At 39.5% G+C, this 18,391-nt stretch overlaps 1 protein-coding gene across 1 annotated transcript in view; it reads right to left on the bottom strand.

Moving 5' to 3' along the window:
* Nucleotides 1-18,391, bottom strand: part of Phlpp1 (PH domain and leucine rich repeat protein phosphatase 1) — a 219,522-nt gene that overhangs the window by 24,532 nt on the left and 176,599 nt on the right. The window contains exons 12-14 of the mRNA XM_057770046.1: nt 16,720-16,882; nt 8,201-8,331; nt 86-190 (exon numbers count right to left, since the gene is read on the bottom strand). Coding sequence (XP_057626029.1) covers nt 86-190; nt 8,201-8,331; nt 16,720-16,882 — 399 coding nt within the window. The remainder of the gene's footprint in view (nt 1-85; nt 191-8,200; nt 8,332-16,719; nt 16,883-18,391) is intronic.

The following is an 18,391-nucleotide window of genomic DNA, read 5'->3' as shown; positions in this document are numbered from 1 at the left end:
GAGAAAAGGATGTGTGCCACCAGGTCTCCCACCCAAGGAAGGAAGCAGACACGGCATTTTTGGTTCTAAGTTCTACTCAACATACTTGTTTTTTACTCCTGATGCTTCAGTGTAACCATGACTCCATACTGCTGGGGCTCCAGATGCATCTCCTGCTGAAGGTTGGTCAATCTTGAAGCAGCGGATGTTACTAAGGAGAGAAAAGGCAGCAGGAACCATTAGGAGCAGTGGAGTATGAACTTTCACCTTTACCTAAGAAGTGAAAAGTGTTGGGCCCTCTCCTCTTACCATAGTCTCTGCTGTATCTACTGTGAATGAAGTATTTATCAACACCAAGAACCTGCTCCTCAGGGGCTTTAAGTTAACAGTGAGAACAAGGGCACAGACCTGGCATAAGCAGCAATTAGAGACTGGCAGACTGTATGCTACACGTCCGCTCTTCCCTCAGTCTTGGCATGCATAAACACAACTTGGAAAAACAGTAAGACGGTTTAGTTGGCAAAGTAGTAGTGCAAGCTTGAGAACCTGAGTTTGACCTCAGTATCTGCATAAACAGTTGTAATCCCAACATTGAGGAGGCAGAGACAGGATCCCTGGTCAGTCAGCCTAGCCTAATGGTGAGCTGTCTCAAGAAACAAAGTGGATGGCTCTTGAGGAATGAGGTTGACCTCTGGTTTCCAAGTGCATATGCACACACATGAACATGAACACATACATACTTAAATAAAACTAAGCTTAAAAAGAAACAAAACGAATCAAGTTGAGTTATAATTCTTACATTGTAAACATCCATATTTGAACAGAATAAATATTACAGTTGAGTGATGGTTAGAGAATTCTGCAGTATTCATCCCCAAATCCATATCATCCATTCAAATAGCCAACAAACGTTACTGAGAACTTGCCACTCCCTAGACCTTACAGTTTTCTACTTGTATGTCTAAACCATCTATATTAAGACAAATACGATACAGTGGACATATAAAATTACATTAGTGAATTACTAGTTAACTACATGTCCTGAGATGTGAGATTTAGTTTTCTCTCTGCTGTTAAAGGGTCAGTAGGACTGAAACAAGGACATGCCATAAGGAGTTAAAGCTCCCTGTTTCTAAAGTAGCCTGTCAGACAGCACCCAGTGTCTTTGGGCAGGAGTTCTAGCCCATGGGAAGGAGCCCTAAGAATGAATGCATATTATGTGGCAAACTGAAGCCTGCTCACTGTGTATTACCACTGGGATCTCTTCACAGTATCTGAGCAAAAGAGACAGTAAACAACATGCTTCATTTCATGACAACCCAATGCTTAACTCTTTTGGTCAAGATCACAAGAATTTTAAATATCAGAACATTCTTTCTAAGAACTGTAAGTGTCATGGTTCAGATGGAAAGGGGTCCTAGCAGTCGGGAGCCAGGGGACACTGAGTGTTCCAGCTTGGGTGGAAGAGTGCTCTGGCAGTCGGGAGCCAGGGAATAGCACAGGGCACAGAAAGTGTAGCAGCTGACAGCCCTGCTCTAGGGAAGGGTTCCCAATGTAACAGCTCTGCTCTGCAGGAAAGGGCTTCCCAACGAAGTTGTAAGTGCTGTGAGTGTTGCAACTCTGTTCTGCTAGGGGAAGGTTTCCCCAGTGAAAGTGTTACAGCCCTGTCCGCTCCACTTCCGACTTCGCCAGCGAAAGTGTTATCACAGTCCCCTCCACTCCAGCTCTGCTCTGGTGAAAGACCATCTTCACTCAAACGTTGTGAGGGAAAGATTCAGGAGAGGGGCTGCCTCTGCCAGGGTGGAAGAAGAAGAGCAGCCGCAAACTGAACAGCAGAGCTTCTTAGGGGTGGAGTTTCCCCAGGGAGACAAGGAATTGGTTAGTTTAGTTGGTCAGGGGCAGAGACGGTTGATTTCAAAGCCAAAATGTGTTTCTTTCACTGGCCTTTTTAAGCTTTTTTGGCTCTAGTTTGGGGACCAGGGCGTATTTCTTTCACTGATTCTGATTCTAGGGACAAAATATGTTTCTTTGACCCTGGTTTCAGAGTCAGGGCATTTTTTTTTCTTCTGGGTTCACAGTTAAAGTATTTCTTTCACAGGCTCAGGTCTCAGAACCAGAGTGTACTTCTTTCACTGGCTCTGGTTTCAGACCCAGGGTAGGTTTCTTTGGCTGGTCCTTTTACCCTACAAGAACCAGTTAAAATTTCACTAGTGTTCAGTTTGGTTGTAGAAATACATGATTGCAATTTCTCTGGAATTAATAAGTTTGGTTAAATAAAAAGTTCTAAGGGCTGGAGAGGTAGCTCCGAGGGTAAAGCCGGCATGGCTGTGAACACCTGTGACCCTGTGCTGGTTTGGGAAGGGGGCTAGAGACAGGAGGATTTCTGGGGCCTAACTACAGGTTCAATGAGTGTGGCAGAGGTCATCTGAGTGCATGTTCAGGTGTGCACATGCCCCCAACACACACACACACACACACACACACACACACACACACACACACACACACACACGAGTATACTCTCAATTACTAGCTATTCACTTTCTCACTTGGAAAACATAGGTGGTATTAATAAAATTAATTCTTAATTTCATAGCAGGCTATTAGGTCATCTTTTCAATGGTTTCGATCTTATCAATAAAAAAAAGGCAATTGTGGAAAATTCATTTACACTGTGTGAATATATGCCACTGTATAGCTGAACAGAATAAGGTTAGGCAGGAAAGCCAAACTGGGAATGCTGGGAGGGAGAAAGGTGGAGTCAAGAGTCACAAGAAAATGCACAGAGAAAGATGGGCATGCCACTCTGAGAAAAGGTACTAAGCCACATGGCAAAGCATAAATAAGAAAAATGGGTTAATTTAAATGTAAGAGTTAGCAAGTAACAAGCCTGAGTTATTGGCTGAGCATTTATAATTAATATCAAACCTTTGTATGGCTACTTGGGAGTGTCTTATGAGACAGAAACTTCTGACAACAAATAGAGCCCAAATGTTAGGCAACTACATCCACATAAAACCAGAAAGAGCTTGGGAAAGAGTTCTAGACATACAGAATCAGAGGAAAGAGTGGCTTCCTAGTCTCATATCTCTCATGCTGGCCATAGTACAGGGATGCGTCTCCTTGGCCTCAGCACCATGGGATAAGCCAAATGGTCGGTTCCCACAGACTTTCATGCCGACTGTATTACAGAAAAGTGTCTTCTGGCAGTTGCTTGAGAGAGGGAGCTAGCTGGCAAAACAGGCTAAGGCCACTTAGCAGTATAAAGGCTCATGGAGTTAGAAAAGGATTACAGATATGCAGCAAAGAAAGATTCAGACAAAAACCCCCTTAACAGGTTAAAGTGTGTTTAAAAACATACATAAGCTTAGGAGAGAGAAAAGAAAGAGTATATACAGTCATAGATTAAAAAATACAGTTTTAAAATAATCAAGTCCTTAAAAAGGGAGTAAAGTAATATAAAAGAAAAAAGCCATGTAAAAATAAAAAATATACAGAGTCTAGATACTGTATGTTACTGCTTTGTCTTTAAATTTTTTGACTGCTGAGGAAGGAGTAATAGCTGCTAAGAGACATTGGATTATAAAAATTGCTGGATTAGACCAACCTATATAATTTAAAAATGTCTTGACTTCAAAATTGAAGTTAAAACAAACATTATGTTGGGGAAAGGATTATGCTTTTATTTCCACAGTAAATGAGAGGCTGTAGATTCATTTAAAATTAATGATGATCAGGTTTGATTAAGGAAGACCCACTAAAAATCCTAGCTACAAACATAAAGAAATAAATCAATAAGAGCAAGACACATGATGTATATTTTAACTGCTCAAATATAAAACAACAACAAAAAACATTTTTTGGCTGACTTGTGTACAATGCACAGTCTATACTTACAATAATACATGAACGGTTGCTACTTTTAAAAGTTTATGTATTTTCAGAACAAGGGGACCAAACAGTGAAAACTGAGGGCTCAGATGATCTTGCATTTCAAAATGCCTCTGTTACAGTCTCCTCAAAATTCAAAACAGCTTCAAGGTTGCTGGCTGAGATGGTCCAATCTCACAGACTACTCTAGCCGGGACTTCATTATCATCCCAATTTTCTGAAGGTACCCATAGACAAGTAGTCTAAAGAACAAGGCCTACATTCCCAAAAGATGAGTTGTGGGTGTTTATTATTTAAGGAGGTTTAGTTACAAATTGTTATTTGTCTTAGTTAAAAAAAAAACAACTAAGCTATAGAGTTAAATTCAAAGATCTCTTTCTAAAGGAAGTAAGGGGGGATATGATATAGAAATGATGAGATAAAAGGGCATATTATTGACTTTGCTTTAATCCAAAAAAAGAACTATTAATCTTAAATTTATATCTGTATGGATTTTGGTTTACTGATACAAATTTAAGGTTACTTTTGTTATATTGTATGTATATTTCTACTCTTTTTTAGGGTATTGAGTTTACGCAGTTCATTTAAAAACGCAGTATATAATAAAGAAATACAGACTAACAGTCATCTATAATAGTCAAATTATAGTCATGTCAGGTATGTTTTCAATATCAGAAACAGATATATTTAGATAGATAGATGGTTCTCAAACACTTCAAAGACCTACAGAATATGGCATTTAGTGTTTTCAACAACCTAAGGCTTTTCATGACAGTGAGACAAGTCTGCTCCTGACAGCGCCAATATACTTCAAAGAAAATTTTGGGCATTGAAGAAACACAGTATGGAGTTTATTTTCTTTATGGCAAAAGCCAGTCATTTGGGGGGAAAAAAACTACCCTTGCTGTTCTGCTGACAGTATACTGTCCAAACTTGACCAGCAGGACATAAAAGGAGACTGCTGAACTTTGTCAATATGAGGTAGGACAGTCCTTCCAAAGGCCCTGCTCTTCAGAAATGTCGGTCAGATATACTAGGCCTGTAGGCCAAAATTGGATGATCCAACATTATGGAAGAACCTAGGGTAACTGTCAATGCAGCCAGATGTCCCTGTCATTAGGTTACATTTCACTCTTTCTGGGGTCTTTGACAAAGCTGAAGATTAGATAGTCATAGTTAAAGTATTACTTAGTTATAATCAAATGTAAATTAAGTATAATACTTTAGAGTCACAAAGATAAGATAAATTACAGAGTATTTTCTCTAAACTAGTCAAATATAAATGAACTGGATATTGTAACTGTAACTCTTAATATCTGTTTTGCTATATATAATTTTAATATGTTAAAGTTAAAAATCTTACTCTTTAATTATACAAAATGGGAAAGTTAAAAATCTTACTTTTTAATTATACAAAATGGGAGAAATGAGGACTATTCCTTTACACTGTGTGAATATATGTTCTATGATTAGCTTAATAAAGAAGCTGACTGGCCAATAGCTGAATAGAATAAGGTTGGGCGGAACAGACAAACTGAGAATGCTGTGAGAAAGAAGGGTAGAGTCAGGAGTCAGGAGCAGATACAGAGAGAAGCAAGATGGGCATGCTATACTTAGAAAAGTCATCAAACCATGCAGCAAAGTGTAGATAAGAAATATGGGTCAACTTAAATATAAGAGTTAGCTAGTAATAAGCTTGAGCTATTGGTTAAGCATTTATAATTAATATTAAGCCTCTGTGTGGTTACTTGAGAGTGGCTTGCAAGACAGAAACTTCCACCAACAGGCAATAAAAAGTAAATGCACTGTTATGTACTCTTCATAGATGCTATACTATATTTTCTCCCTATAAAATATTATCATTTTCCTGTCCCCATCTGTCATACTCCTATGCCTCTTTCCTGATTCTAAGGACAGCTGACGGCCCATTTCCAAAGACTTTACAGGCAAAAAATTTTCAGAGATATAATTCCACTTTCCAATTGTTACAGGAAAAAAGTCAATGTCTCTGCCTTGTTCAACAATCCTTTGTGAAGCACTTCATCACTCTAGCTTAACTAAGTAACTCAGCAGTCACCTAAAAGACGGCGGCATGAACTCCTAACATCTTGCCAACTGGCATGGAGTTGAGCCTAAGAGCTAGGGCCACAAGAGCTCCTGTACTCACTCACTCTAGTTCCCACAGAACAAGTTCATCAATCCCCAACCACAGTAATGTGTAGAGATGCTCCAGTTATTAAGAAGACACAGTCTCTGTGACACTAACCAGAAGGTAACATTTTCAGTATTATGATTCATCCTTACTAATTATTTTTTAACTCTGAGAGTACAATGCCTTCACCACAGGTCAGTCACTCCAGTAACATATGCTAACTGCAGAAACTTTAACAGGTTTTGTTCATGCGAATATTACTATGGGATCACTTATCTGTTAGCAATATACCTGTCTATATATCTGTCATCTACCTACCTATCATCTACCTAGCAATTATCTGTGATCTGTCTGTCTGTCTGTCTGTCTGTCTATCTATCTATCTACCTACCTATCATGCATCTATCATTTATGGTGGTTCAGCATATTTTTATAATTATGTCACAAATATTTTCAAGTTATTTTATATTCATTCCAAATATAACTGGAACTACCCTGGTAATTATCTCATTTGAACTGAGGATCTGTGAACAGTTGATGACTTCTAGGGGATAGGGTCAGTTTTCTTTGAGGGTGTGATAGGCTGACCACATTCTAGTGGATGGCCCCACACCTAGGAGTATAGAGTGGACAGGTCATTTATACCTCAAAAACTTCAAGGGATTGTGAGGTAGGATTGTGTCTGGAAGGAACCAGGGGAAGAATTTGGAGGCTGGGAGTAAAGAAGAAAAAGGAGAGAAAATTAGGAAAGCTAAGTTTTAGTATTCAGAGCAATGACCTAAGCAAGTGTTTGAAAGACAGGATGGGTCAGTTACTTTTAAAGAAAGCTGTACTAAAGAAGGCCGGGTGCTCTTAAAGAGTCAGTCTGAAATGTCTCAGTATTTTTTTCTTGATATACTAATAAGCTTGAACATCTTTTTGTGCATGGGTATAATTCTTTTTAAAAAAATTGAATGTCCTTGGCTCATTTTCTATTTGAATTAGAACTACATTAATTAGAATTAAAAAAGAATTTTATTTTTAATTCTGTATATGTGTACATGCAGTATATTCAGGTAACTTCTTAGGACATAAGAGGTCATTGGATCCCCTGGAGCTGGAGTCCTCTGCAAGAACATATACTCTTGACCACTGAACTATCTCTCCAGTCCAAAATGAGAGTATTTCTTCCAGGCCTATAAGAGTGATTTCTGATAACAGCATTAATGCTTTAGTTTTTCCAGTATTTCTTCCCAACTGTCATCTGTCTTTTAAATTTACTTTTAGTAGTTGTAGGAATTAATAAAGGCATGTGTGTGTGTGTGTGTACACTAGTCTACATATACTGACTTCTTTTATTGAGACTTTCTCAACCCTTTCTGACATAAAAAATAAATCTACAGTTTATAAATACATTAAAATCATTCCCCAAATTCCTATCTTTTCAGTTTTCTCCTAACATTGGCAGAAATAATAACTACACTGGGCCACCACTCACATAATCCTACACCTTAAAGGAGAATACTCTTACTATTTGCTACCTATCCTTTAGGGTGTGTTTCAGGTGTATGCAGATACTCACATGTACAATACACACACGTTTAATTTGCAAAACATGGGATGATGTGTGTACAAAATTTTTGGAAGTTTTTTTGTTTAATACTATATTGTAAATATCCATCTGATTACTATTACAGCTTGATATCAGAGTGTTAATGGCTGTATTTGTGAAACACAATTTAATTATATCATAAATATCTGGAGTTCTGTGATGAATATTCACATAGTGGTACCTTTTCTACTGATGCTACTTTATACTTCAACTCATTACATTTATCAACATTTACCATTAACTCTCAAAATGGAAGAAAACATTTGCAGGACCTAACTGCAACTATCCCACACTTCCATTTTTTTTTTCCCTCCAAGAATCTAGATTTGAGTTTGTAATAGCTTCCTTCACATCACCTACCTGGTTCAAAATCTTTTGGTTATATCTGCATTAGGTATCACAATCATGTTACCAGGAACCACTGGAACTTATGTTCCCATCTTGGATAATACCATCCTTCTGTGTTCTGTCCAGCTGTGTATATGGCTACTAAGTCAAAGGAATCTTCCTGTTTCAAATGTTTATCAAGTTGTAAATCCCACTACTAGTGAACACTTGAGAGGCCACAGCGCTTTGTCAATACTCACTTCAGTAGCTCCAGGCTTTTGTGGTCCAGGGCGAGGCGAGGGTTTCCAGTCAAGTCTAACTCTTGCAATTTAGGCGGCAGGTTTTCTGGTAACGTGATTTCGCTCAGCTCATTACAGCTCAGATCTACACACTGACGGAACAATGGAAACAAGGTGATCTGGCGAGGCCACAGACGAGCACTGACCACTACAAAGGCAGCTGCCTGCCACTGTGCCTCACTTACTTAAGGATTTGGCTACATAAATTCTTTTCACTTTCTTTGACTCTACCATTAATCTTTTCCATTGACGTCTAGCTCTGCATTTAAGACAAAGCATTAATTGATAAAAACAACAACAAAAAACCATGGCTTATATCTGTGCCTGCTTAGGCCTTCAGGGCTATAATTTCAACACTAACATGAACTCCAAGGACCTTCTCAATGCAAAAGAAAAGAAGAGGAAGACACAGAACTTTAGAAACAAAAACAAACCTGGACATAAAGAAAATAAATAACAAATTTGAAAATGGGAAATACGACTAAACAGCTTTTGAAAGATAAAACACAAACAGTTGAGGAAGACTTCAAGGAATGTTTGACATTCTTAGCCCTCAGGGAAATGCAAATTTGAGATCTTACACAGTTCAGAATGGTCAGCGAAAACAAAAGCTGGCTCATGAAGTAAGGATATTGGGAAGAACATCTACTCATGGTTGGGACTGCAAACTGCTACAGCTATAATGTAAATCAGCATGTCAGTTCCTCAGGGAGCCTGGAACAGATCCACCTCACCATCAGCTCTACCACTCGTGGGCATATACCTAAAGGACTCTACATCCTACTACAGGACGTCTGCTCGTCCATGTTCACTGCTGCTCTATTCATAAGTGTCAGATATTGGAAAGAGCCTAGATGCCCATCAACAGATGAACAATTATGAAAATATCGTACATTTACACAATGGAAAATTATTCAGCTGTTAAGAAAAAGGGAATTATGAAATTTTAGGTAAATGAATGGAGCTAGAAAAAGTCATTCTGAGGTAAGTAACCCAGACCTCAAAAGGCAAATGTATGTTTTCTCTTACATGTGGGTGTTAGCTTTTAAGCTTTAGACGTGTGTGCTTCAATCCAAGTAACTACAGAAGTTAGGTACCTAGTAAGGGGCCAGCTGAGTGGAGGAAATCTTCCAAGGAAAGGGAAATAAGAGCAGAGCACTCTGAAAAAGATAAGGGAAACTAGGATAGGAGAGTTAAATGGGGGGGGGGGGGAAGAGGGTAAGGGGTATGGGAAGGGACAATTAACATCAAAGTGCATTTGGAAAGCCACATAAAATATATACAAATAGGAAAGAAATCTAAACGGAGTCACCAAATAATAGGGTAGACAATGCTGCAACCAAACATCTTATGCCACTAAGTAAAACCTCAAGTGACAGGAACTGACTACATCTTTCTGAGTCTATTGGCCAAAGGTGTCTATGGAACCTCCAATTATCATTGATTACTTTTCACAACTTGATACTAAGTCCCTATTGCTGAAGAAAATGTCATTAAACACAGGAGAAGTTAAAAGCTTTACTGATTAGTATTCATGGTACTTAAGGCACTCTGCATGCTACTGGAGGAGAAAGGTAATCAGTATCACCCAGCTGCAAACCCTGAGATTACAACAGGAACCTGCCCGCATAGATACTGGCGCAATAGTGGACAAAGGAGGAGTAGCCAAGCACTTTTTTATTGGATCTAAGGCCCAGTCCATGAGATGGAATCTTTATCTGACACTGCTGAAGTGGTCAATACCTGAAACTAGATAGTGAACCAGCCTAGGAGGAAAACCTATGATTATTATTTCGCTAAAAGACCACAGCAATAAAATGACTTCTGACGACATATCTACATATCATATGTATATACTGCTATAGCCATAGAGCAGTGTCCCATATATATACCATATGTATACACTGCTATAGCCACAGAGCAGTGTCCCATATATATCTCTCATATGTATACACTGCTATATCTATAGAGCAGTGTCCCATATATATGCCTTATATGCATACACTGCTATGCTCATAGAGCAGAGCCTCACTCAACTGACGTTAGAGAAGCTTCTTGCTGCAGATGGGATTTAAGCACGGAGATCCACAACTGTACAATGTGCAGAGAGTGAGAGACTTTGGAGCACTCAGTCCTAAAGGGGATGGATGTCTTCATCAAATCCTTCACCTCAGGGCTCAGGGAGCTATGCAGAACAGTAGGTGGAAAGACTGTAAGGGCCAGAGTAGACAAATGACTCCAAGGAAACTGTCTTTCAGACCCAACATGACGATAACATATGAACTCACAGAGACTGTGGCATCAGGCACAGGACCTGTACAGGTTGAAACCAGATGGGATCCCAGTACTGATAGGGAGAAGTGGACATCAGGTCCCACTGCCACCTAGGAAGCTGTTTGCAAGTGATACACCTGTTGTCAAAGGAAACATCCACTTTCTCTAATGGACTGTCCAGGGTATATTAACCACACTCCAGGGAAGGCCATGCGCCCAGAGGTAGTTGGCCTACAAAAACAAGCTCAATGGTAGTTTTGCTTTGTTGTGGCATTTTTTTGTCTTACTGGTCTTTTGCCTGTTTTGATTTTTGTTCTTATGGGATTTTCATTATTTACTTCTTTATTGTCTCTTTGTTTCTTATTTTTTATTTTTTGTTTGAAAGAGAGTGAGAGAATAAAGCTAGCTAAGTAGAGGAGTGGAACTGGGAGAAACTGGGGGAGTGCATAATCAAAATATATTATATGAAAAACATTTAATTAAAAATTCATCCATTGAACTTGCACCAGAAATGTAGGAAATGATTAGTAATACAAGAACGCAGAAGACAAAGTCAACCCTGGAAGATTGCATAGTGATCCAGGGAGTGATAATAGCCAGTCCTTGGGAGGAAGAATTGGCCAGAACAGGAACCAGTGGGCAGAAAACCCTTCTCTGACATCCTGTACCTCCTGACTTACAGGTGAGCACAAACACCTTGAATTCAGAAGACACCACAGAAATGCTTGTCAGTTTGAGTTAGAATCAAGGTCAAGATCAGTGATTCTCAACTCCGGGGGCACTGGAAGATCCTTTAAGGGTCATCTAAGACCATCAGGAATGTTAGTTCTTTGCATTACAATTGATAACAGTAGCAAAATTACAGTTATGAAATAGCAGTGAAAATAATTTTATGGTTGGGGGGGTCACATGAGAAACATTAAAGGGTTGCAGCATTAGGAAGGTTGAGAACTACCTGTCTACATTATAGAGATTTTACTGGGGGGGAAAAACTCTACAGAAAAACTATGTCTAAGAGGAGAGAGATAACTGACTAGAAGTAAGGTATCACCTGATTGAACAATAAGAGCCTGCGTGGAAGCACAGAAGTCAAAGTATAGACCTGCTTCTCTATATAAAGTTGCACTTGGATATAATTAGAAAATTGCAATTAACATTTAAACTCAATCTGTAGATAATCTTCCTTTTACTTTGTTTGTTTTCTGAGACAGAGTTTCTCTGTAGCTTTGGAGACAGGCCTGGAACTCTCAGGGATCTCATCTGCCTCTGCCTCCCGAGTGCTGGGATTAAAGTCGTTCACCACCACTGCCCGGTTAACCTTCCTTCTAAATTGACATGTACTAACTATATTGATTTTTTTCAAGTAGATTTTTGGATTTAGTTACAAGAATTCATACTTATCACATGGTACATATTTTTCTTCTAAAAGTTCATATGCTCCCAAACAGCATTCAATTTCTCCAAATACTGGATTTCCTGATATATGGAATTAATTGCAAAATTTGAATTGAAGAAAATGCATCCTGTGTTAATGGATCAATTTCCTAGTGTCGATACTTTTTAACAATGGCTATAGGTCTGTTATAGGATGCCTGGCACATGTTTCTATAGCTTCGGTTACACTATAAAGAAGACCCAAGATTTTCACAATGAAGAAAAGCAAAATGGTATAAAAAATAATAAAATGCAAAGCAAGCATGAGATTTTTGACTGAAAAGACCTGAAGAGAAGTTACGAGGACACCCCATGCTGACTTCCACATTCCTCAGAATAGAAGCACACTGCCCTCACCCACAGGCAAAGGAGGTCATCTCAGGGCTGCATCTGAGGACCAATCACAGTGCATCACTTTGTACAAGGGCATCTGTAAGCAGCCGCTGAGTAAAAACAGGAGCTAACACTGGCCCCGTTCTTATCTGCTCTGTAAGGTGAGACACAGTCTTGGAGAAAAGGACATAGTCTTGAATTCAGAAGCATCTGGAGAAACTAGAGTTTAAAAACAGATGGAAACACAGACAGTCAGAGTGCCATAATTTTATAGGAGAGAGAATGTGTAAGCCGAGCTCACTGCTGGTCTGTTCCTGTGGAGGCCAGAACAAAAGTGGCTTTAATGGCCTTCTCTCCTGCTTGCTGCTTCTTCTGAGCCCTTTGAAGATGCTCTGCCCCAAATGAGAGCTGACATTAGAGTCCCTGGTTTTCAGAACATTTCCTAAATGCCTATTGCTGAATCTGATTCCAGGACTCGGATGCTGGTTTCTGTCCCTGCTGCTACATGTACATTACAGAAGCTGACCTGACTTCAAATCTATGAGCTCAACTACTCTACCCACTTGCACCTTTACCCAGCTGCTTTCTTTCCATCACCTCGTGTTCTGGCCACTTAACCCAGCCTTCTCACCACATTCTGGAGATATTCACAATCAAGTACACACCTTTTAACTGCACACTAGTGACAAGAACGTCTTACAGGCTTGCTGGGCATAGCTGAGCCAGACCGAACCACATTGCTGGTTCTGAGGTCGTATTCCTCCCTTGCTGATTAAGAGCTGATCTATACTGAGAGGAAAGTCTATCTATTTACAGCTTTTTAAAGCCACTGATTAAAAATAATCTAGAGTCTATTGCTTGGGGATGAGCTTACAGCATGTAACTTATGAAGAGAATGCGGGAAGCCACATTCAAGAGTTATAAGTCATGAAGCATCACAAACCATGAGACCTGACACACAAGTGGTGCGGGAGAATTGTCTGTATTCTGTCAATCATGTTTTAAATAAACGCTGATTGGTCAGGCAGGAAGTATAGGCGGGAAAACCAGACAGGAAGTAGAAATGATGCAAAGGAACAGGAGAATTCTGGGAAGGAGGAAGTTGATTACCCCAGTCCTGCGCAGACCACCGAGGAAGCAGGATGTGATCTGCCAGCTGAAAAAGGTACTAAGCCATATGGTAAAAATAGATCCGAATAATGGGTTAATATAAGCTACAAGAGCTAATAAGTAGCCTGAGCTAATGGGCCAATCAGCTTTATAACTTATAGAGATCTCTGTGTGATTTTCTTTGGGGCTAAACAGCTGTGGGAACTGGGCAGGACAGAAACCCCAACAAGCAGAATCTCATGTTACACACAGGATCTGAAGATGTGGTGCTGAAATCCCACATATAAGCTGTACTGACCAAGTCCCATTGGCAAAAACCCATTTCACTTGTCTAGAATAAATTCCCACAAATATTACAGAAAGTGACTACATTACTCTGCGGCCTCTATGCAGCTTAGGAACCCCAAAGGGAAGAACGGAGTACCAGCTCCACACCCACCTTGGTTTCTTGAGATGTCAGCCACCAATGGCCTACGCATGGACCCAGGCCCAGGTCCAAACCCTACTTACGTTGTGATATGGGTCATGCTTCTCTCACTAGATGACAGGAAACTGGCTGGATACATAAGGGAGTTAAAGGCCAGCCTGGGACAAATGAGACTATGTCTTAAAAACAAACAGAAGGGGAAAACACTCAACGGCACCAAGGAAGCTGTGACTGGACACTTGCTTCTGACGACTGGAAGTCATGGATACTGGAGAAATGGAGCTGAATAAAACATGAGCTTATCCTGAGTTCTGTCTCTACAACCCATGTAAATGTAGAAGAGAAAAACTCCACACAAGTTGTCCTCTGGCCTCCAGCATATCATAGTATACACATGCCCAAACATACATTATACACACACCATATCAATAAACCAAGTTTTAAAATAGGCTACAGGGCTCATTCGCAGTGAAGACTTTTAAGGGTTTATTAATCATTTGGAATCAGGAATTTTCTTTTGGAAATTTTAAATGTATAAATATGCCATATATGTGCATACATGCATGCAGTGTGTGTGTGTGTGTGTGTGTGTGTGTATGTGTGTGTACAGATATAAAACCCTACATTTCCCAACAGCAATTTGGAAACATAAAGAACACTTGCTATTAGTGGAACTCCAGTTATCAGCCTCCTGAAAAACCAATAATTACTGTATCTGTTTGTAATGGGGGAGCTAGATATGGGAAATGCTACACCATAAGACAAAGAACCAAAAGAAACTAATTTGAAAACAGCACCAGAAGCAAACGTTTAAAAGGGAGCTCAGGGCTGCAGAAATGGTTCAGCAGCTAAGAACACTGGCTGCTCTTGCAGAGGACCAGAATTTGGTGTTCAGCACCCACATGGAAGCTCACAACCTCCAATTCAAGGAGATCCAGCACCCTCTCTGGCCTTCACTGGTGTGCACAGAATGCACTTTATTTTTAAGAAACAATCCCCACCAGGAAAAAAGTGAACAGAATTTTAAATGGAGGCATAACTGTGTTAGAGAGAATAGCAGAAAAAGAAGGAACTCCATAGAAACAGAAAGTACTGATTCCAGAATCCAGAAGTCCAAGGAAAAACCTAGAATGGGATTAGTTTTTCACTCTGTAAGATCATATAGTGAAAATCTGAGCATTCTAAATGTCCATTTCTAATTCCTTCTCTTCTCACCTCTACAGGGGCTAAGTCATAACAGTTAGTGTCAACTGACAATCTGACAGAGTCTAGAATTACCAGTGAGCCAGGCCTCTAGGCAGAACTGTGGGGAATATCTTGATTAAATTAAGTGATGTGAAAAGACCCCATCTTACTTGGAGGCAGACTCACCTAAACTGCAAGAACAGAGAGAGTGAGTTCTGCACAGGCATGTTTCATCCCTCTCTGCCGGCTGTGGGGACAGTATGACCAGGCAGCAGCTCCAAGCCCCGCTGCTCTGGCTTCTTCCCCAGGATGAATGGTATCTTGAATTGTGAGCTAAAATAAATCCTTTCTCCCTTGAGCTACTTCTGTCAGGGTATTACCACAGCCGCTAAAAATAACTAAGGTAGAAGCAATGAAAACCAGGATTTTGAGAGGGCCAAGAAACCACCTGCCAGCAGCACAAGAGAACACTTCCTAAGTAGAAGCCCAGTAGCACAGACACTGAGAGCAAAACTAATAAATGTGACCTCCTGAAACTGAGAAGCTTCTGCAAAGGAAAGGACACAGTCAACAAGACAAAATGGCAGCCTACAGAATGGGAAAAGATCTTCACCAACCCCACATCGGCCAGAGGGTTGATTTCCAAAATATACGAAGAACTCAAGAAACTAAACATCAAACTACTAAATAATCCAATTAAAACATGGGGTACAGATCTAAACAGAGAATTCTCAACAGAAGAATCTCAAAAAACTGAAAGACATGTAAGGAAATGCTCAACATCCTTAGCCATCAGAGAAATGCAAATCTAAACAACTCTGACATATCATCTTGCATTGATCAGCAGGTTAAGATATAAAACATTGATGATAGTTTATGCTGGAGAGGATGTGGAGTAAGGGGAACATTCCATTTTACAGCCGCCGGAAATCAGTATGGCAGCTTCTCAGAAAATGAAAAATCAGTTTACCTCAAGACCCAGCAATATCACTATTGGGCACATACCCAAAGAAGGTACACTCACACCACAAGGACATCTGTTCAACTATGTTCACAGCAGTATTATTTGTAATAGCCAGAACCTGGAAACAGCCTAGATATCCTTCAACCAAAGAATGAACAAAGAAAATGTGGTACATTTACACAATGAAATACTACTCAGCGATAAACAAAACAAAACAACCTAAAAAAAAAATGACATCTTGAAACTTGCAGGCAAATGGATGGAACTGGAAAAAACTATCATGAGTAAGGTAACACTAGTGCATGAACTGACTTTGTGGAGCCCGTTCTCTATGGACAGATACCTTGCTCAGCCTATACACGGTGCGGGTAGGGGAGGGGGGGTGTGAGTAGAGGAAGGAGGGGAAATTTAGATTGGGTTGTAAAAATAAAGTAAATAAATAAAATTATGATAGGTAAATTAAAATAAATAAAATTATCATAAGCAAGAAAGAAAATTAGGACTTCACACAATTTAGCTATGCAAGCACACAAACAAACAAAACCGCCACAGCAAAAGAGGAAATAGCTATACCTAAGAGGTGCATTATACTAAGCCAGGCACAGAAACCAAGCAGAAACAGGATAAATGTGGAGTCTCCATGTTGGCATGCAACCCTGCATGACAAGACAGCCACTACAGCACAGCCCAACAACGTTTGGGAAGCCAATTCTTTGCTGACTTGGAGCCTGGCGTCCACAATCACCCACAAACCTTGACTTCTGGGAGCTGCATGACTTCAGGAAAGACTTCGATACAGTTGGAGTGGGCAATCACTGTGTGCATGCGCCTGCAATTCAGGATCGTTGTTGGGATGGCTTTCAGTTTATTCCCACTGATATCAAGTTCTTCAAGTTCCTCCAGTTTTGCCATTTTACTAAGAGAAATGGAGGGAAGAATTATCAATTCACTATAAGGCAGTTTAAATGGACAGACACAATGACAAAAAGAACTCATGACTTTAAAGATTCATTTACAACAATCATTTTTGTAAACATTTTTCATTGTTTTTTAAAATAATATTTATTTATTTATTTATTTATTTATTTATTTATTTATTTATTTATTTATTATGTATGCAGCATTCCTTCCATGTATGCCTGCAGGCCAGAAGAGGGCACCAGACCCCATCACAAATGGTTGTGAACCACAATATGGTTGCTGGGAAATGAACTCAGGACCTTTAGAAGAGCAGGCAATGCTCTTAACCTCTGAGCCATCTCTCCAGCCCAACATTTTTCATTGTTGCTTTTGAGTAGCGAAATGTTTTATCACTTCCTTTCCTCTCACAGAACAAAAACTTAAGTTCAACTCTTCAACTGACAACAAGATGGAAAATGGAGGTTCTTTTCTTCTTAATATTTTTTTTTTTTTTTTGCTATGTAGCTTAGTCTGAATTCCAGTGGAAATTCTACTTAAACTTAAAAAAACTAACATTAATCACGGCAACTACTTTGAGCTGAGGCTGAAAGTATGACTTCTTTGTGTTGAAGATGAGTACTAAAGCGGATACTGAGAAAACTACAAAGCTCCTATTCGCTACACCTGTCCTCAGACCCAGCACCCACTGACAATTACAAAGTGCTGGAGCAGGGGAGGTTGTGTTTGTATACAACACAATTCACCTCCTGCTCTGGAGAGCCTAAAGTCAAGATGACTTCATCATCTATGTAAATCACCTCAACCTTGTTTTAGTAACAAGTTTTAATGCAATTTAGCATTTTATATTAAAATATTTTATTTTTCAAACAACTGTAATTTAAACAATTAAACTAAGCAACTAGGGAACACCTCAAGAATCAGAGTGCCATGCTTTCTCTGTCAATCTGGAGAACAGAACAAGTTCTTCACCATGGCAGCAACCACTCCTTAGATCCATCTACCACCCTGGTGAAAAGTGACTAAGGAATGGGAGAAAACTTATGAGTTCCTTACAGTTCCTGGCATTTTTTTCTACTCATGATTCTACTTGTTCCAATATATTTTAAAAATGCCTTTGCTATGCAAAGTCTCAATTGTTAAAGACTATTTTTCTAGTCTCAATAGAGACATAGGCCTCAGATATAATGACTAAGTTCCCTTATGAAATCATATCTTTGATATCATCAAACACATCCACCAGGCTAATGTAGTTATACTACAAAAACAATATAGAGTATGAAGATAGCTGGGAATCATGTATCATTTTAATATGCTGTTCTTCACATTAGAAAAGAAATATGAAGAAACCAATGGGTAATAAGGCAAGAAGAATGACGAATGGTATGTAAATTAGGCCCAAGAAAGGAAAAGTTTTAATTTTTCAGCACAGAAAGAAGGTGATCCGGCAACGGCTTGATTGCTGAGATAAGTTCACCATCGTCTGGTTAGGGGTCTACTCTAAAGG

Source organism: Chionomys nivalis, chromosome 5 (genome assembly GCF_950005125.1).
Source record: "Chionomys nivalis chromosome 5, mChiNiv1.1, whole genome shotgun sequence".
NCBI lineage: Eukaryota > Metazoa > Chordata > Mammalia > Rodentia > Cricetidae > Chionomys > Chionomys nivalis.
The sequence above is the reverse complement of the archived record's forward strand: the minus strand, read 5'-3'. Positions and strand labels throughout refer to the sequence as shown.